We start from the raw sequence: 20,879 nt of genomic DNA on the forward strand, positions 1-20,879 counted from the left end.
TTTATTTAAGCACTTTTAGAACTACTATCCCTTCCCTCCAGAAGTCTCCTGATTTCTTAGGAAGCTTCACCAGTAAATTACTTCATATGTTCATTATTCTTTGCCTGTGTTTTCTATTTATTCTCAGTTTTTTTTTTTAAACTTTTTTTTTTTAAGTTTTTTTTTCCCCGCAGTTGCATTTTTAATTAATTAATTAATTAATTAATTTATTTTTGGCTGTGTTGGGTCTTCGTTTCTGTGTGAGGGCTTTCTCCAGTTGCAGCAAGCGGGGTCACTCTTCATCATCGCGGTGCGCGGGCCTCTCACTGTCGCGGCCTCTCTTGTTGCGGAGCACAGGCTCCAGACACGCAGGCTCAGTAGTTGTGGCTCACGGGCCTAGTTGCTCCGCGGCATGTGGGATCCTCCCAGACCAGGGCTCGAACCCGTGTCCCCTGCATTGGCAGGCAGATTCTCAACCACTGCGCCACCAGGGAAGCCCTTATTCTCAGTTTTTAATTAGATTATGTCCCTAAGAGTGTTGTGGCAGAGATTTATTCATCAGTTATGAAAATTTTATCCCTCTCAACTTTATTAGACTATTTTACAAACTTAAAAAGTCTTCTTTTTAAAACAGATCCATTACTATTTTCTAATACTTTCTTACACTTTTCCTTGAAATCTGAATGTCATTTGTGTTTCTCGTCTGATATTAGCCTTCTTGAATGACTGAGGAAAAGCAATCAGACAAGACGATTATCTTTCTATTTCCCATTCCCCTTATTTTCTACATTTACAGATTGTGTTTTGTTTTGTCTCTTTAACGTTTATTACACAGTATTAATTGATGTTGAAACACTAGCTACTAATTAAAGTCAAAACTTGCTACTCTCTACTTTTTTTTATGAAGTGAATATTTCATGTAATTATGTTTCACATTGTTTTTCTTGGTGTTTATTCTAATTGCATTATTCTATTCAAGTTCTATTTCATGACATGTCATAATATCTAAGTCCCTCTCTCAATATCATAAGTCACTCACAAATTAATACCTCACTTCTTTGTCTTAATAAGAAAAATCAGGGCTTCCCTAGTGGCGCAGTGGTTAAGAATCCGCCTGCCAATGCAGGAGACACGGGTTCGAGCCCTGGTCCGGGAAGATCCCACATGCAGCGGAGCAACTAAGCCCGTGTGCCACAACTACTGAGCCCGCGTGCCACAACTACTGAAGCCTGCACGCCTAGAGCCCGTGCTCCACAACAAGAGAAGCCACGGCAATGAGAAGCCCACGCAAGGAAGAGTAGCCTCTGCTCGCCACAACTAGAGAAAGCCTGTGCACAGCAACAAAGACCCAACGCAGCCAAAAATAAATAAATAAAATGAATAAATTTATTTAAAAAAAAAAGAAAAATCAATTATACCACCTGAAAAACTGCTCAGATCCTCCCAACAACTCTATATGGTAGATATAATTCTTCCTATTTTATAGGCACTGAGGTTCAACAAAGTGAATTGATGTTTCTAAATTTAATAAAGCAAATGCATCATGTTTGCTTATTTTGGAGGTTGAGAGCAGGGCTGAGGGTTTAGAAGGGATCAAAATAGTCATATTTTTAGTAAATCTTTAAATTCATTTATTGTTACGTTTATATGTTTCTGATAAAGGAGGTTCTAGAATCTCTCTTTTAAATAAGCATTGAATTGATCTTCTGAAAAAGATTTTCTTATCCTCTCCCCTGTATCTAGACTTGGCTTGTAAATCTGACCCTCAGAAGGAGCCATTTTTTTCCCCACTATTTTCTGATTGTGGTTTGCTGTCGGTACGTTCTCATACTTTGAGGGAACCCATTGACCTTATCAGGATACCTTATCAGGATACTTGTTTCCTCAAGTGGAAAGAAAGTATTTATTTAACAAAAAAATTGAGTAAACATACAATACTTTCCGAGGAGGAGGAAAAAAATAATTCATGTTCTGTGGGAGTACTTATTAATCAATGTGAAAGTCAGACAGTCTAACTTTCCAAAGATCTCTGCTAAGATTTTTCTCTCTGCTGCAGGTGCCCAGAAAGACTAGAGTGAGATCATTCACCTGGGACTCACTTTTGGGATATGCCTACGTGTCCCTCACCAGATCCATAAAAGAACACCTGAGGTGGGCAGAACTTTGGTATTTCTCTTGGATGCCTAGGATATCAGTTGGATGCCAAAAGACATGCTTTAAAAATACATATCTGTGCCATCACTTCTTAGCATTCCCACTGTGAGAGGGATGTTTTTACACCTCTGTTAGCCACCTCCTCTGACATCCGATTTACCTGGTTTTCTCTGTAATCTTAGCAAAGTCTTGTACTACTAAACAGGCGCATACCATCACTGTCCTACAACCAAGACTAGCATAAAAGATCCAGGAAAAGTCTCAGATTCAGAGAATAACATCTGGTGCACTAACTCAGTGTTCAAAACTAGTGCTACTTACAGCCCTAATCCACGGGCACAGTAATTCATTAACTGTTACATGAAATGACTTTTCAGAATCACCCAGCTCTTGTGTAGTAATTCTGAGTTGGGCAATTTTACTGTACTGAGCTTAAGACACCCTGCTATTGCCAGGCACTTCCTGGCTTTTCCCTTCTGTGTCTGAACATGAAAAAAGGAAAAACAAGACAAAACAAAACTCTACAGTGTGTTCCAAACTTACTTGATCACAAAGTGTGTGTTTAGTTTGGGCACAGAGGCAATAATGCATTAAGACTGAAGGTGAAGGAATCGCAATTAACAGGGAGAAACATGCCTGAGTGTTTTAAAGGTTGGGAAGGACCTGGTGCTAGCTTCTCTTCTTCTTGGGCTTATTTTTAATGTAACCTGTGAATGTCTAGTTCACCTACTTTTCTCAGAAGTCTTAGAACTTTATGAACCAAGCCATAATAGCCATGGAGTGAACAGCTGCCTTATAAACATCATCTGCACAGATATTTAAGATCTATACGTATCTGGGCAACAACGGTATCAAGGGGGAATTTTATAATAAGTTCCTAATTATTTTCATTGTTAAATTCCCAAATTGGTAATCTACATGTTATCGAGTTTATGCATTAAAGTAATCAAACCATTGAGTCATGCAAATATTAATCTATCCTGGTCCTTGCTGAAATAATTTAAACACATCTGTGAATTAAAGGTTATCGCTAATTAGTAAGTACTAATGAAGGTAGAAAAGATTAGCTTGAAATGATTAAATTTGATAATAAACATGAAAACAAGATCTGAATTAGTTATGTGCTATGATCAAGAACAACTGTTGATCTTTAGCTCTACAGATACAAAATATTTATCAAATTCAAACAGTAGTTGGTACGTTTGTATTATCTAGTAGCACCTTTGAACTTACAGGATGAAGTAGTTTCCTTCCCTGACATGGAGTTTGTCACCCTAGACAAGTTCTCCGTTGATGCCATAAGAATCCATGAGTAACAAAAACCCAAAAGAGGGCCTCCCTGGTGGCGCAGTGGTTAAGAATCCGCCTGCCAATGCAGGCGACACGGGTTCGAGCCCTGGTCCGGGAAGATCCCACATGTGGCGGAGCAACTCAGTCCGAGCGCCACAACTACTGAGCCTGTGCTCTAGAGCCCGCAAGCCACAGCTATTGAAGCCTGCACACCTAGAGCCCGTGCTCCGCAACAAGAGAAGCCACCGCAATGAGAAGCCCTCACACCTCAACGAAGAGTAGCCCCCGCTGGCCACAACTAGAGAAAGCCCCCGCGCAGCAACAAAGACCCAACACAGCCAAAAATAAATAAATAAAATAAATAAACTTAAAAAAAAAAAAAACCAAAACATCTGAATATTAAGTATAACCCTTAAAAGCAGAAAAAAGTCATCCATTCATCCCTGCCAAGTTCCTAGCCTTATTTTAAAGATCAGAGATAAAATCAAACAGTAAAATCTGATCCACAGAATTTCTGTGACTTTCAAGTGACTTGTTTTCTTTGAGAATTAAAAACTAGAGAGATATATATATAGTAGTCCAAAATAAACACCCATAATATCTAAAACTGGCCATAATAACTCCTTTTGGACAGCTTGTACACAGAAAGAATGCGTTGCTTTGTAAAAATGACATGGAAAATGGTGAAATATTGCTTATTTCTATAATCTTTGACAAGAAGTGAAAATACCATTTTCCGAAACCCAGGTAGAGGACTCATTTTTATCACCTGCCAGAAGAAAAAGCATCTTTCCTAAAATTGAGCACCTGCCTACAGAATTCTAAATCTGTGTTTCCATGGACTTAAGGACCTGAGGTAAACCACTGGAACAGGATGGAAAACTCCCTGCACAGGATCTAGGGGGAGTGAACAAAGCCTGAGCCACACACGTCCTAACTGTGCCGTACCTACGTCATGACAGCTTCCCTTTAGCTCAGTGGTTCCCAAACTTCAGCTTGTACCAGATTCACCTGGAGGCGGATCACACAAACACAGCCTGGTGGCCTCACTCCTAGAGTTTCTGATTCAGTAGGTCTGCGACGGGGGCTGGAGAATCTGCATTTCTAACACATTCCCAGGGGATGCTGATGTCAGGGACCACACTGAGAACTACTGCTCTGGCTTAAATTTTATAAGAAAGAATATTCTTTTTACGTAAGAATACTTCTATATTTAGGCTTCTATGCTTTGGGAGAACTGAATATATTGATTAGCCATTTAGACCATTTGTTATAAATTGTGGCCACCGTTTGGAACCCACACCTCTAAAATACACTTGTGGGGTAAGGGGAGGTCCCCTCTCACAGGGCTCTGGTCATCTCACTCATGGCTTGTGTGCTGTGTTGTTTTCAGCTGCACTGCAAAGATTAATTTTGTTCTATTGAACCACTTGTGAGTTGGCTTTGCAGCACGTTAAGAAAGTGGGAACTGGGAGCCAAGAAACCATGTAGAGACCTATTCTAAAACCACATGTAGAAGGGGTAAGAGGAGGCTGGTGCTGGATCAAGGCGGGGACTGTCATTCTCTTGAGTCAGCCTTGCCTGGGTTCAAATTCCAACTTGGATCCTTCCCAGTTGTCAAAGGATTGTAAAGGCATGGAGAAAAATAGACACATTTACACTTTCTACTTCTGCACCATGGATGATTCACTGACTCGGAAATGAGACTACAGAAATGGCAGACTGGGTGGTAGGAATAACAGTTGCATTCTACTGACAGGAGCAATCGGTTGGTGAAACTCAGCACAAGAATCTGAAGCTCTAGAACCCAAGAACCACAGCTTTTCTGTATTAACTTAAAGAGCAAGGAGGGAGGACAAGAATAATTCTAGATTTTATTTATAATAACTAACCTTTTTTATGCGCTTACTAGATGACACTTTATAGAGAAAGACTGACTAATGTTCGGTATTGTTATCAAGTTTTGTTTTGTACCTTTAGAGGAAGAATCAGTTATGCGTCAACCAGATGCCTCAAAGTAACGATTACATTAAAAATCCACCCTCAGCTTAAACTCTAATTGGAAAATTTTTGACTGCTACCATTTTTAAGGACAACATGTATCCAAGAAGCCTCATTCCCCTTTCTCCTGCTTCTTTCTGCCCAACGTCAAAGCCAAAGCCAGTCAACTCAAAAGAAGTAGTCCCAAAGAAACACAAAACCATGTGAAGAAAAAAGCATGAAACTAAAAACAAATTTCAAAAGATTCAATCTCGGATAAAAACTGAATCCTCAAACCAGGCAAAAAATTATGCAGCCATGTTTCCATTTCAAGCTATTTCTTAGATTTCTTTACTTTGTTTTCTTTAGTTTGTTCTTTAGAGAAACGTATATATATATACACATATATATATATATATATATATATATATATATATATATATATATATATATATATATATATATATAAAAAACACCATCTTGAGAGTTTTCAATTAGAAGCCATAAGAAGGAAAATGAGAGATAATTCTTAAACAATGGGCAAACCTTTAGAAAACCGGATCATGAAATGGAAAGAAGGCAACACCTGCAACAAGTCAGTTTGCTTAACAGCAGGTCTCACTGCTCCTCCAACACCGCAATGAGCGTTTCTTTCAGAATTAAGCGATTCTATAAAAAGAGAACATTCTTACCCTCATCCTTCCATTTCTTATTGCTGGCCCATCTTCTGCCAATCTCAACACGTACAAATCCATTTTGTACTCCCTTCCTCCACGAATGCTGAATCCAAATCCTTTGGCTCCTTTCTCCATGTCCACAGTGAAATAATCAAAATCCTTTGGGGTTGGGGAGAAAATGGAATAAACAATTGTTTAATATCAGAGAAGCTTCCACGGTCTGTCCCTCTGTTCTCCTTCTCTCTCATAGTTAATGTGTTCCAACTGACACGATATCGTGAGGAGTCATGTGATTTCACCATCTAGCAAAATGCAAGACACGATTCCAAAGGTCTGAGCAGATCGGAACACAGTTTCCTCAGTCATTAAAAGAATTGCTGGGTAGCTTGTTTACTTTGGTACTCATCCTTTAGTACTCATCTGTTTACTTGGCAAACATGTAACCATTGCATATAGGCCTGGGTGATATTATCTCTCCTTGGAATTTTCTCATTCACTGCTGTTGAGCACCATAAATAAATGCACCAGAGTTGCGTGTGTGTGTGTGAATGACAGGTCTGCTGATTGGAAACATGAAATAAATGCACCGGGATGTTTGAGGTACCTGGGGCTGCCTGTAGTCTGACAGAGGGAACTGCCTGGTGTCAGGGGAGGGCTGCCTGTAGTCCAAGGGCGGGGCTTGCAGATAGTCCCCTCCTGGGGGCTGCCGGTAGTCCAGTGGGGGCTGCCTGTAGTCCGTGAACGGAGGCTGTCGGATATCTGGTTTCACATCTTGCCTTGCTTTTACTTCTGACCTGTAACTAAATGAATGGAAATGGTACTTGCTTTGGTATCTCAGCATTCTAAGGAGATTAGAATGACTTTAGGACCTCCAGGCATGTAGAGGCCACACCTCTTGGTGGTCCTTTTCATGTTCAGGATTATGAGAAGATTCAATAAACGATAAGTATTATTTTAAAATCTTTGACAAATGCCATACGGTATACTTTTCATTTGGCTCCTTAGGAAATCAAGGTAAAAGTGATGGTCACTTAGAACTTTGTGGAAAAGGACTTATGGATAACCTTCTTTGACTTTGCTATTTAAAAACTGTGCAACTGCAGCAAATCTAGGGACTCACACACTTACATCCCCAAACAACAGTCTGTCTTAATATCAGTAAACCAACTGTTTCAATTTTTTTCTCTCTCTCTGACACACACACAGCATCCATTACTTCATGAAAACATGATTGAAGTGATCTCTAACTACTCTATAAATATCTAACTAAAGGCTGTTTTAACCTGTTAGCTTGGGGCTTTTTGAATATCTTACAGAGGTTAAAGGAGTGAAAGTAAGGTATAATCACGAACTACAAATCAAGCAGAAAGTCATTGGGTCATTGCTAAAAGTAGAAACATATTACACAGAGGTTTAAATACGAGACTCTAACTCTCGGGCTTAGTATCAGATACTATCATGGTCATTAGATAGAAGGAAAGGCAAAAGTGTTTATGTCTAACACTTGTCTTGTTCTTGTTTCTAGATATTATTTCTTGTTTCTAGTTATTAATAAATACAGAGACCAAAACTAATTGTTTAGTTCTGTTTTGTGAATCCAAATTGCTCTAAACTGAGGGGTTTCCAGGGCCAAAAAAGGGCTAAAGTAGCCAATACCTACCATTACGGGATCACTAATAAGATAAACTGAAAAAAATTAGCACCATAATATAGAGGCCACTTAACTCTGTAGTTCATTGCCTGTTGCCATGACAACACTCTATATAATGACCTACTTAGGGATACAGGTCAATTAGAAAAACACATTCACACACTGATAGTGTATGGCAATAAATGTGTTTATTTGGGGTTTTGAAAGGGGGTTAGAAATGCAGTTATTTTAATAACGCTTTGAGTAGTTCCCATTTGTTACTTAACTTGCAGAAGGGACACATTCCTTTTGTGAGATGCATCATTTAGGCTTTGCTTTATACCTCAGCAAGCTGTCCACTCACCTACTGAGAGTGTGCATTCTGAGAATAGAATTATTTAAAATACGCTTTGAATAAGATGCTTAACTAGGCAAACGTATGAATTAAACAAAAGGAATTGGACCGGGTGACATTTGTTGGTGTGTATCGGCTCCTTTTTAGAAATCGTGTGCTTGGTGGTTTAGATGTCACATTGTTTTAAGTTATAGCACAGTCACTTTATTTTCATTATCTCTGTGGTACTGGTATGGAATATCCATTATAAGCTTCCTTTCCAACCAGATGTGTCATGAGGTAGAGCAGAAGAGGGTGAGATGTTAAGAGTCTCCCCAGAGCCTTAGAAACAGGGACAGTTAGAACTTGTAACAGCAGTCATCCAAGCCTGCCTCTGAGCATTCACATTTCATTCAACAGTGCCACGTGCAGGATTTTATGTTGAAGAAGAATTCTTTAATAAAGAAAATATACTTAATTTTTATGAGTGTTGTTAACTTTTAAGTGAATGATACACTAGTTAGGGCAAAAGTTGTTACTCTGAATTTGTGAAACACTTTATTTTAAGGAAAACTCAGGATCATTAAAAACAAACAAACAAACAGCCTCTTAAAAGTTCCTTTACTTATGAAAGGTTCGTAGGTTGTATATCAGTATAACTCTTCGTAGCTATTAATTCCACTATTAAAGAGACTTTAGAGATGATAAAACCAGATTGCTAATGGTAAATTCTAGCAGAGTTTTATGGTATGAATAAGTTCCAGAATCAAAAAATGCTGCCCATGTGGTAGGGGATCTTACGGTGGGATTTTGCCTCATGTGGGCCTTTCAAGAATTGCTTCCAGCTTGCAGCATCTAGTGCACAAAGTCTATGAAAGAAGTCCATTTCCAATGTTTTCCACTAATCTTGCTATTTAAAAGAAGTAAATGATGATTGCCTTTGCTGGGAAGGTGATTTCTGCTATTTATACTTAGTTTCTGAATATATTACACAAGGGCTGTTTGTTGTTTTCAAAAAATGCTTCTCCTTAAACAGGGTTTTGCTTATGTTCATATTAAAATTATTTTGTTTCCTGAGCACGCACCAAAAGGATGTTAAGAGACAGAGAAATGAGTAGAGGTGTGCAGAGTGTCAGGAGGAAGCCAATTCAAGAGTAAATAAGACAGGATAAAATATTCACTTCTCCTAACTCATAAGATAAAAATCTGCGAGCAGATTGTCACTTTATTTTATTCCACTTTAACATGGAAACTGGCTCAATTTGACATGTAGGTGGGCACTTCTTGTACAAACGAATTAATAGGAAATTCATACTGTGTGCTTGGCATACAAGCTGTCTTGGAGACATCTGTAGCCTGATCCAGAAAAAGGCAAAGAGTTTCTCTCTGATACCATGACCATGTTTAAATGCAGCTAGAAAAATGGTTCTAGTATCTGTAAGATTATGGAATCTCTTCATTCATTTGGAAAAGAGCCACCTACTAACGATCAAACAGCTAAGCCAGGAAACCTCAGTGCCAGGAAAGGACCCTAGAACAGGAGTGGGCACTTTCCAAGCATTTAATATTACTGAAGCAAAAATAGCTAAGAACTCTGGGTAAATTTGTTGGTAATTCCTAAAAATTTGGATCAGGTCAATCTGTTAATCCCAGAGTCAGGAAATATTTTATCCCACAGTCAGGCAAAACAAAGACAAAAACAAAAACAAAACCATCCAAAGGCTGTTGCTTCTTTGACAGGGGCCGAGTCCCCCAGTTGTAACCAGTAGCCGATGGGGACAGGATAGTGGCCTTGCCCATTTGTCATTCTCCCCACTGAACTACAACACACTAGGGATGAGATTACCCACCCGCAGGCCAGAAGCAGGAGTCCAATTCCAGGAAAGTTTAACTCTGGAAAGGGAAGACGCCATTGTGGCGGGGAGGTTTAATTGGCAGTGGCAGAGCCAAGAGGAAGCGTCTGAAGCAGGCTCGGGGACTGCTGGAGCACTCAGGTCCTTCCTCCTAAATCTAAAGTGAATCCCGGGGAAAGCCAGTGCAATGTGTCCAAACAGCACGTGGTGAAAGCAGACGCATCTGGGGCTTATTACTGAGGCACCCAGGACATATTCCTCTTCTGGACTGTCAAATTCTTGCCTCTGTATCATTTACCTTATGGGGCTTAGTCTTTTTTCTTCCCTGGCCTATATTAAAACCATCAACAGCTGAGGACGATAGGTATTTATTTTTCTATGAAAGCAAATGGGAGAAATCAGAATAGAACAGGGCTTCATGGAAAGAACACTTCTGGCACAGGGCAAGCATTGGCTTTGCAACATTGTGAGTGGTAAACCTAGCAAGTTCTGGGACTCAAAAACTGGGTCTCACTTCATCGTCACCAACAGGGGAGGCAGGAGATGGGTAGCAGATGTTCAGAAAACATTAGAATCACGGAAAGGACCAGTGAGGGTTTTGTTTTCAGAGACGTTCCCGTGGGTTGTTCTATTTTTCTCCTTTGAAAGGGCAAAACCAACATGGGAACATGTCTTCATCTCTTTCTCTAATGGCGCAACCTAACCCAGACTCCCCGTTACACACACGTCCCAATAAGAAGACAGTGTTGTTTCCCTATGGCAGCCTTTTATTCTGCAAGTTCACAGGGCCTGATCACATGAGTTTGTGATGTGAAATGGAAGAATCTCATTAGACTGTGGGCAGGTGGATATAAGGTAAAATGCAGTAAAAATACTAACTTACATTCATGCTCACAAATCCTTCAACGTGTCCCACCTCCACACCGCCGTTATTCTCCGAGCCATCACGTGCATGGCTCGGTGGACACGGTGGCCACTTCTAACTTCATTCACTGGGATCAGCCTCCAGTGTGCTCTCTACGGGGCCAACTGAGAGATCTTGAAAAGCTAATCCAAGGATGTCAGCCCTCAGCTGAAAACCCTCCAATGACTTCTCACAACACGTACGATAAAGATCAAAATCTTTAACAAACCTATGAGACCCTTTAGGGCAGTTTCCCACCAGCCTCACTGCCTATATCTCCAACTATGCTCCCGCCCCTCTCCCCGCACTACACTGGCCTTATTTCCTCCTTCGTGCTTGCATACCCGCTCCTGCCAAAGGGCCTTTGCATATGATACTGTATATTGTACATATGACTCTGTCTGGACCCTCTTTAACGTGCTCTCCAGCTAGTTAAACCCTACTCATCTGCAATGATGCATCATTTCCTCAGGAAAGCTTCTCTTACTGTGAAGGACAGACACCTGTATTTGCTAATGAAACTACGTTTCTAACATACATACAATCTCAAAATCACACAGAGGTGCACACGGTAATTTCTACATTATGCAAATCTCTCTCCTGCCTGTGACCTGTCCTGTCCCAAACTCTCTCTCTCCCCACTTCCCTCACGACTCAGCAGCAGAAAAGCCAGAGGAGACTTTACCTGTTTTCATGTCCTTGCAGCTGAAGTGGCTGAGGGGGAGCTGGCTGGGCGACAGGACTGTTGGGGGTGGCCGGGCTGGGCTGGGCCAGAGGACTCTGCTGGGCCAGGGGGCTGTGCTGCTGGGCCAGGGGGCTGTGCTTCTCCGAGCTGGGTGCTGAGGCTGGGCTGTTGAGCTCTGCGGTGGGAAACCAAAGAGGCAAATGCAGTCAGGTTGGCATTTGATATAACGGCAGCAGGTGGCCAGAGTTGGTTCCTCTGCCTCCTCACATGACTCAGGGCTTTGGTTCTTCTAGTTTCTGTTAGGCTTTAAGAGAGCAGCTTAAATTTAGCAAGCTCTAAGACCACTCCTGGAATTAGTATTCTTCCATTAATTATGAGGTTGCTGAATAAGGTTACGAACAGAATCTCTCGTCATTTTGTCAGAAGAAAAGATTACCATGAAAAACTTATTAAAACGATGAAAAATAATTCAAAGGAGTAAGCTCTGAAATATATTCTATTTGTTCCAGCATTACTTGCTGCAAGAAAGTGTTGTAGGCACTACTTTTTGGTTGTAATGAGAAGTCCTACCAGTATTCCAAAGTTTGGATAAGGAATTAACCATAAGAAAAGTAAGTGCTTTTCACAATCCTTTCTTCAGTTCCTTGTTAGTCTTATTGCCTAATAACCCTCTGTACTCCATGGTTCTCTGGAAAGAAAAAAGAACACTGGACAGAGGAAGGTTCATAAGTTGTTCTCTGTTAAAACTGCTTCTTGGTCTTTCTTGTTTAGCAACAAATTTTCAACTGAAGTTATCTCTCCATGTTGGAATAAGAGCAGGACAGACATATTTCATACTGGGAAAAGGGAGAAGCAAGAAGTCTTTTGTGACCGATTTTGCTTAGAGTTAACTTCTGTTGAATATTTTATACATAATGTTGTCTGCAGATAACAAGTTAAAAATGGTCTTTTTTTTTTTTTTTTTGGTCTGGGTGACAAAAAAGAAGTGATCTATTAGCATTCGCTTATAAATCACTCTCCCCTTTCTTTGCTCTCACCCTAAATGTTAAAATTTCTTCTCCACTTGTATCAGGGTTTCTCCACCTTGGCACTACGGACACTTGGGGCCAGACAATTCCTGCCATGGTGGGCAGTCCTATGCTCGGTAGGATGTTTACAGAGCAGCATCCTTGCAACCTCTACCCACTAGACACCAGTGGCACCCCCGGCCCAACCATGACAACGAAAAACGTCTCCAGATATTGCCAAATGCCCCTTGGGGGGAACAAAATCACCTCCACTGAGAATCACTGTTTTATATTTAAAGTCAGGTGGCTGTTTGATGCCTGCTTGTTAGATAGTCCCCAGAGGAAAGGAGGAGACCAAGTAAACCAGAGGGGACAGAGGTGAGTGAGCCCTTCCTTCTCCATGTGGGCACTGTGGTCCACTCACCAGCGAGCGCCAGAGGCTGAATTCCCAAATGTCATTAATGAGCCAGCAGCTAGTAATGAACCCACTGTGCCTGGAAATGGTGAACTGCTGGTGAATCGGTGCTCAGAAAATTCCACGGCCCCTTGAGGCATGGCTGTGAGGTGTGATGTGCACTACTCCTCAAGCCTCAGGGGGGAGTCCTTGGACAGAGAAATTCAAAAGGCTAAGTGGGAATTTAAAATTCTTATCAGACGCAACATTTCCTAAATGAGCTCTCTTTATACCACAACTTCCTCAAGCTTTTCAAAATCGATCTGACTTTGAAGAATCCTCCAGAGCTTAACTGCTAACATCAATATTTTTTTCCCATCAGATTGGTAACTTTATCATCTCTGTTGAATGGGTTCTGGCTTAATATAACCATAAAAACAGTACTCCCGGGACCAAAGGGAAAGACTGAATAAGCCAGTGCCTTGGGATTCACACTAGTTATCTACAACACCATATAGCTTGATCTTTGAATGAAACTGGTATTGAGTAAACAGGATATGGGTTGCAACAGAGTGTTAATGTTTGCAAAAATGGAAAGAACAACTTCTGATGTTCTGACACCCTGAGCACAGCCAGGTGGGCTCCATGACCCCAGGGCAGGCACTCACCCTCCTGAGGAATGATGCGAAGGGTGACACTAAGACCTGCATCCTTGATGAGCTTCACGATGTCAGCGTGAGGCATGTTGATGATAGACTGGCCATTCACTGCTAAGATCCGGTCTCCCACTTTTAGTTTTGCACAGCGATCTGCGGGACTCCCATCAATGATGCGTCCAATTTTATGTGGCACAGCTACAAAAACATCCCCAACAGAAATAGGTATCAGGGGCATTACCAGTACATGTTTTACCTTCGAGTATCAGCCGCATAGGAAACAATGCAATATCAGAATTCTTCCTTTCGTCAGTGTATTTGCCTCTTGAGATTACAATCATCCCTATCAAATACAGCTCTGTGCATACTACTGACACCAGAGTTTCTAAATTCAAGTCCTTCGTAGTGACGGGCTAATTCCAAACACATGGACCATCATAATCACCCTAGGATTAAAAATACAGCTCTTTGGGTCTTATCCTAGACCTTGCAAATCAGAATGTTCATGTAGGAGGGGAGGACAATGGATTTTCAAGAAGCTCCTCAAGAGATTCTAATACATACGAAAAATTGAGAACCACAGACGTAGAACATTATGCCCAAAGAGCTCATACTCTAAGGAAAACAATACAGTTCAGAAAAATATAATAAATGCTGGGAGCTTAATATCTACCCTTTTCTGTTTTACTGAGAGGAGAAAACAAGAAAGGGAGAAAAACACTTACATGGGAATTAGCCAGCTGGTGAAGAAGTTATGACCAACTTCCTACTTATCTACTAAGCTGTAGTTTAAAGGTTGATGCAGTTTTCAACTATTACCTCTTCTTTCTGATTCAATGCAAGTGGTGCTGAGATCTTGCTAATATCTGGTAGATAATGTATTTCATCAAATCTAAGATGTCATTGATGCTAAGATATACCTTTCTTTTATGGACAACAAGAAAAATAGAAAAAAACCCCAACTCTGGCAATTAAACAACGACACTCTGACATAACATGCTCTCTAATTTTTGAAATATTAAAATATGAAAAATGTGCGTTACAATTGATGAAATATGGTATATGTCTCTTTAAAACAATGAAAATTCATTTTCTTTTTCATTATTCATTTATATATGTGGGGAGAGCCAGGTTCTTGGGGATATAGATTTTCTAGCAGGTTGACTCGTATTCAATGTCAAAGTTTGAGTTCCTACCAGGTTATCTATTCCTGGGGTTGGACATCAATAGTGCACAGTGTCCCTATAAGTGCCCTCAAGAAGCTGACCATATAGAAAGCTGTTTCCTTTCCTTTTTTCCTTCAGGACAGGAGCCCCAGTGGGGAAACTTCCTGTCAATGACTTGCTGCTCTCCCTGTGGAAGTCAGGGACTGATTTCATCTGCATAAAGAGGCAAAGATGCACTCCACCATTCATTATGCTCCAGGGATGTCTGTCCCTTAAACTCTCAATCTTGTGTATGTGTTACAGTGAAAGGCAGAACATCAGCTAATGGCCATGGTAAGGAAGGACAATCAGAGAGTTAATGAACCAATACCTTGATCATATTTCTGTTGTGAAAGGTTACAGGTAGCATATGAAAATATTGGCTGAGCCTGCATCTCTGAAGTGAAACTCATCATGCTGGAAGCTCAAACACAGCTTTATTTACCACAAGCATGGATGGCTTTAATTAAGAACACCTTACTTAAAGCATACTAATGATCATCTGACAGTCTTAGGACAATATATTGCTCACGTAGAAATGTAATAAGAACTCATTCATTCACTAATTGCATAACATGATATGGGTGTTGCAAGCTGTTTGGCCTTCACCCATAATTAGAGTGAACTTTTGTTCCTGTTTTTTGCCCCCTTTCATGTTCAAGAGTGTCCTGGAACAGTCAATAAATGATATGATCTCCCGGGTCATAATGCGTATATTGTTATCTATCCCGACCTTTGAACAACTACATGACCTCTCTGAGTTTCTGTATTTCAACAGTAAAATTAGGATAATAATATAGTTGACATCACAGGATAGTTCTGAGAAGTAAATGAGTTGTCATACATAAAGTGACTACAACAGTGCCTGGCATTAAGAATTGCTAAGTATTAACTTTTCGTTCATTCTTTTTATTACGATTATTTTTAAGTGTTTCCGATATCACTGTTGACGTGTGTGTGTTTGTACGTAGGCACCAGCTCGAATTCTGTCTGCATGGGGTAAACCTGTAACAGGTAAAACAGCTTCATTTGGGAAACAGAGATATGTTTTGTGGAAAATACAGACACTAGATGAGGTCAAGAATCCTGTTTGCTCTTCTCAGGTTTCACTAAAAAGGTGTTGCAGGTCTCTGTAGGAAAACACCAACTTATAAGTAAGAGTTTATTATCCAAAGGGAAATCAGCATAATACAGATCTCTTCTGTATATGATGCATTATCCACCTTGAGCCTTATACACACACACACAATATTATAACTACATTAAAATAAATACAATTTGATCTTTAACAAACCATATGAGATACCTGAGAGCATTATCATTGCATGTTTACAGTGGAGGAAACTGAGGCATGAAACAGTCTGCAATTTGCCCAAGGTCACATAGGCTGACCAGGGTTTAGAATCCCAGACTGTCAGATTCCACAGCCTTTGCTCTCAAGCAGACCCCATGCTGCCTCTCTCGCCCTCACCATCCCCTCCCTCCACTCGAGTGCTCCCTGAGTGCCCAGTGCTTTCATTTGGTGAGTGCAGCCTGCCTCTAGGGAGGGAATCGTAAATGCTTCACCAGTGGCCCTGATTCAGCGGAGAGTGAAAGGCAGGAGCTTTGCTTGAAGTGGTTTCTTTGCGGCTGCTGTCTTTTGACAGGCAGGGCATGGGGAGAAGGGGAGGGGAGAAGAGGGCAGCGAGGAGAGGAGAGGAGAGGAGAGAACAGGGAAATTGGACAGTTCCTCAGATCCCATTTAGCAAGGACTTCACATCATAGTGTCGTTCCTTTGAAGTAATTTCTTTGGGTATTAGAAACACTCACATTTGAAATGAAATTAAAAAATACATTTCAAAACACATGCGAATGATATATGGATGATTTGCTGTTTTGAATTATTCATGCCTCTGCTCCCCTCCATTACTGTGTATCATTTATAATTTACTGGGCATGAAACTCCTAACGTTTCAAAACAAGATTTCGTACACACACAGACACAGACACACACAGACACACACACACACTAAGCTATTATTTGTTAGTATCCAGGGACTGTATTAGGAACTTATTTTAACTCCTTACAGCTACAATATGGAATAGCTGTAAAAATTTAATAATCATGTTTATTTAACTGTTGAGAAAAAAAAATGTCAAAGCCAGGATTCAAACCCACACCTGTGACTTCAAACCTCGGGGTTACTTCCTTCTTTTTTTAATATGTGGCAGGTTGAAAGCAATTTGAATTATGAGGAGTGAAGGACTGACTGGTGAGACTTAGCTTAGGAAGCATGCTGCGTGAGATTTCAAGATGAAAGTTTCATTCTAAATAGAATTATTTGCATATAGTGATAACGCTTAGTTTCAAGGCCATTTCCACTTTATTAGGGTAGGTAACATAAAAACTAAAATAAATCAATAAAAACCAGATAAAAGAATGAAAACTAAAATAAATTCTATGGCAGGCCCATGGAATGATGGAGTGGCTTACATAATATCTGAATGAGTACACAATGGAGAAATGTACATCCAGTCATTGAAGTGCTTGAAATGGTTTTATTCAAATTGCTTTCTATTGGCATTTACTTTAATGAAAACAGTATTTGAAACTCTTGGGAGCTGAAGACAGCCTCACCTTCCTTTACCAGCATTTCCCCTACATGTGTAAGTACTTCAACTGCTGGTGTACAACAAATCACTGACAAGGGGTGTGCTCAGAGAAGTTTCTCTCCGAAAACAAGACGCAGCTCCGTTTGCTCAGTCCTGAGGGCTACAGAGCTTATGACCTAAGTGCTTTCTGTGCGTTGCTAATGGAATCACAGAGCATGGAGGAGGCCCTGACCTTGGTTTCTATTATTGGGATGAATGGTACTCATTAATGCTCTGAGAATTGATGACTAAGGTAACTGCCGGAGCACGGACCCTGTAGACAGCATGCCTTCCAGACATCATCTGTCGGGCAGCAACATAAATCAAGTCTCTGGATCAGGCTTCTTGACACAGTGTGCTTAGGATATGCAGATATTTGGGAAAAGTTGCAATGTCATGCGGCTTTGGACATACTGACATTTGGGAAGGAGACAATGTATTACCAGATAGAAATTTCCCTTTAATTGCAAATCACATAAGTTCTGGAAAAAGAAACCCATCTTTTTTTTTCTTTATTCATTTCTGGGTAAAACACTACTGTGCACTTACACTGCAATATGTTGTATATTTTCCTGTAGATAAATTGACTCTTTTGGCACTGCCTAACACAGAACACTTGTTTTAGTAGGAATATTCAGACATAATCAGTTGGACCAGATGCTCTCTAAGTTAGTTCTAAAGGCCTGGATTCTTTGGGTCTTTAGCCACAACCACTACAGGAAGCAACGATCCTCCCTTTTGGCTGTTGGTTTCTCTTCTGGAACCATTTATGCTCTATTCAGGCTCCTTCAGCCATTGGTCAACCAATGAGCTCTTGTGTTCTACCTTGGGTCAGTTCCCATAAAGAATGTGGGAGGATTTTTTTTTCTTTGGTGTTTTCTTCCTTAAGTTTTTGGTGATGGATTATTCATGAAATTTTTAGCTGCACCACCCTGGCGGAAGGGAGTAGTGAATCTCCCTCCCACCTTTCCCCCCATGTTTCCTTGTTGTCTTTTATGTATCTCATTTCAGAGAAGGAAGAGCTTGTGACTCATATTTACATTTAATTATCTCCTTGATAACAGATCCCACAAAGTGGAGTTGTATATGGAGGAAAGCATTAGATGGGGAAAGTGAATTCTGCATCAATCATGTCAAACTTACAAGCGAGAAGTTTCTGAAGTGAACATGACAAAAATAAATACTTCAAAGGCAATCTGTAGCATAAACTGTCATTAGCTCACAATTCCATTAATCTGTGAAGGTTAAACAACATGTCATTAGCTTAAAGAGGCAACAGAAGTTAGTTTGGGTTTAGAATCTATGACCTGGCATGAAAAGAAATTTTTTTTTTTTAATTGGATGATTCCAGTTGGTTTTCTTAAAATATTCTGTGAAGATTATTTACTGCCTAGTTTTAAAATTGTGGGTTGGGGCAGGAGAATCAATTATTCTATCAACAACACATTGCTGAATAGCATCTTCTGAGTAACAGACACAATGCTAGGTGCAGTGGGGAAGACAATAATAAAATAAATACATGGTATTTGCCTTCAAGAAGCTCCCAGTCCAGTTGCGGAGACGAGGGATAATCATACAAAATATTTAAACTAAAACACAAATGGCAAATCTGTGGTAGAGGTAACATACAATAAGAGTAGAAAGGTGGGGTGAACTATTGAGTCCCGGTGTGGACTCAGAGAGAGTAGTAAGAAAAAGGAAGGTCACTCTGGGGAAGAGAGAGCATAGTGCCCCTAGGCTAAGTCACAGCTCCCTTAGTGAAAAACTCATGGTGGTCAAGGGGGTGCTATCAAATCCACGGAGGGAGATGCATGGAGAGGATACTTTGTAGACGGCGTCCCTCCAACCCATCATTATGCTTCCCTATCTGAGATCCCAGATGTGATGCCTTTGCTCAGCTCCTCTAGATATATAAGAAAAACAGAAGAGTAATTGTCACAGGGTGTTTGTGGCTAATAAGTGATGATGAATCCTGATTTTTTTTTTGCCTTCAGAAACCCGAGTCTAGTATTTTTTAAACAAATTTATTTGTTTGTTTATTTATTTATATTTGGCTGCATCAGGCCTTCATTGCTGCGTGCACGCTTTCTCTAGTTGCGGCGAGCGGGGGCTACTCTTCGTTGCAGTGTGCAGGCTTCTCACTGTGGTGGCTTCTCTTGTTGTGGAGCACGGGCTCTAGGTGCACGGGCCCAGTAGTTGTGGCTCGCGGGCTCTAGAGCGCAGGCTCAGTAGTTGTGGCACATGGGTGTAGTTGCTCTGCTGCATGTGGGATCTTCCCGGACCAGGGCTCGAACCCGTGCCCCCTGCATTGGCAGGCGGACTCTTAACCACTGCGCCACCAGGGAAGTCTGCGAGTCTAGTATTAATCTTGCTTATTTTCCATCTCTTTCATTCCTACAAGTCCTGAATGAGAGTGTTCTATGGTGACATTTAGCTAGATGGTGTCCCTTCCTGGAGTGTGACACAGTGTCCTTTGAAAGAGATTTTCTTGGTCGTCGGGGGTGAAAAACATGTGTTTGGTGTTTTAAAAAAATTGTGGTAAAATTAAGAAAAAGCAGACTGCATGACTTGTTTTCCTCTAGAAGTCTGTAAAATTCAGATTTCCAAAAACGAAAACGTCTTCCTTGAATTTCATAGCCAAATGAGTTGTAATCCCAAACCAAGCAGCTGGTGTTTTAAGGACTGCAGATTCCAAAAGTGCACTTTCCCCCCTCCAGCACCCATGAGTCATTCTCTTGTGGTTGAACAGTTTAGTTCCTGCAGTTGGTAACAAGCAGATGGTCAGATGGGAGAATGGAAAGAGGGCCTCACCACTGGCAGTTTGGGAGGCCGGCCGAACTCATGTTTCTAAGGGCAGAAAGCACCATCTAAAAAGTTATTAACCACACAGTTGGAGAGAAAGAGACACTCATCAGCCATATCTTACTTTGTATGCTACTATTTTGCTGAAAGTGAATTGGTAATCGAAAGAAATCTCATTGCGTTAGGAACTGTAATTAGCTACTACTTGACTATCCTATCCTGGAACACGAGGTTGGGTTGACATGGTTCCTTTGTTTGGAAAGATTTGGTGGACTTGCAGACACAGGGCCACTTTCATGTGTGTGTGACCTGTGCAACCACACGGGTCTCTGCACTCAAAAGGGTCTTGTGTTGGGTTTAATAGTGTGCTGTCACCATCCTGATCTTCTTAACAATTTTTGAATAAGGACGTCACGTTTTCATTTTCCACTGGGCCCTGAAAGTTATATAATTGATCCTATGTGGCTATATCCATAATATATTTCCTCTTCATATCACTCCATTGCTTTTACTGTCTGCAATGGAAGACGTAAAGGAGAATATGGTAGAGTTACCAAGAAAAATTATCACAAAGGATCGCGGAGGAAGGAGCAAAAACAATTTCTTTCTCCAGGGGTGGTTGCATTTCTCATTCCCATGCACATGACTAGAAGTAAGGTAGTCCAAATAATTTCTGCTATTTCTATTCTTAAAGATTT

The 20,879-nt window shown here is 40.7% G+C and overlaps 1 protein-coding gene across 7 annotated transcripts in view; it reads right to left on the reverse strand.

The window, feature by feature from the left end:
• The window catches only part of MAGI2 (membrane associated guanylate kinase, WW and PDZ domain containing 2), a 1,331,631-nt gene that overhangs the window by 97,928 nt on the left and 1,212,824 nt on the right, over nucleotides 1–20,879 (reverse strand). For all 7 annotated transcript variants that reach the window (XM_082399315.1, XM_082399314.1, XM_082399312.1 and 4 more), the window contains 4 exons: nucleotides 13,556–13,741; nucleotides 11,487–11,661; nucleotides 6,685–6,880; nucleotides 6,096–6,239 (listed from right to left, as the gene is read on the reverse strand). In XM_082399315.1, coding sequence (XP_082255441.1) covers nucleotides 6,096–6,239; nucleotides 6,685–6,880; nucleotides 11,487–11,661; nucleotides 13,556–13,741 — 701 coding nt within the window. The remainder of the gene's footprint in view (nucleotides 1–6,095; nucleotides 6,240–6,684; nucleotides 6,881–11,486; nucleotides 11,662–13,555; nucleotides 13,742–20,879) is intronic.

The sequence above is a fragment of the Balaenoptera borealis genome (assembly GCF_965194805.1).
Source record: "Balaenoptera borealis genome assembly, chromosome: 7".
NCBI classification, from domain to species: Eukaryota; Metazoa; Chordata; class Mammalia; order Artiodactyla; family Balaenopteridae; genus Balaenoptera; species Balaenoptera borealis.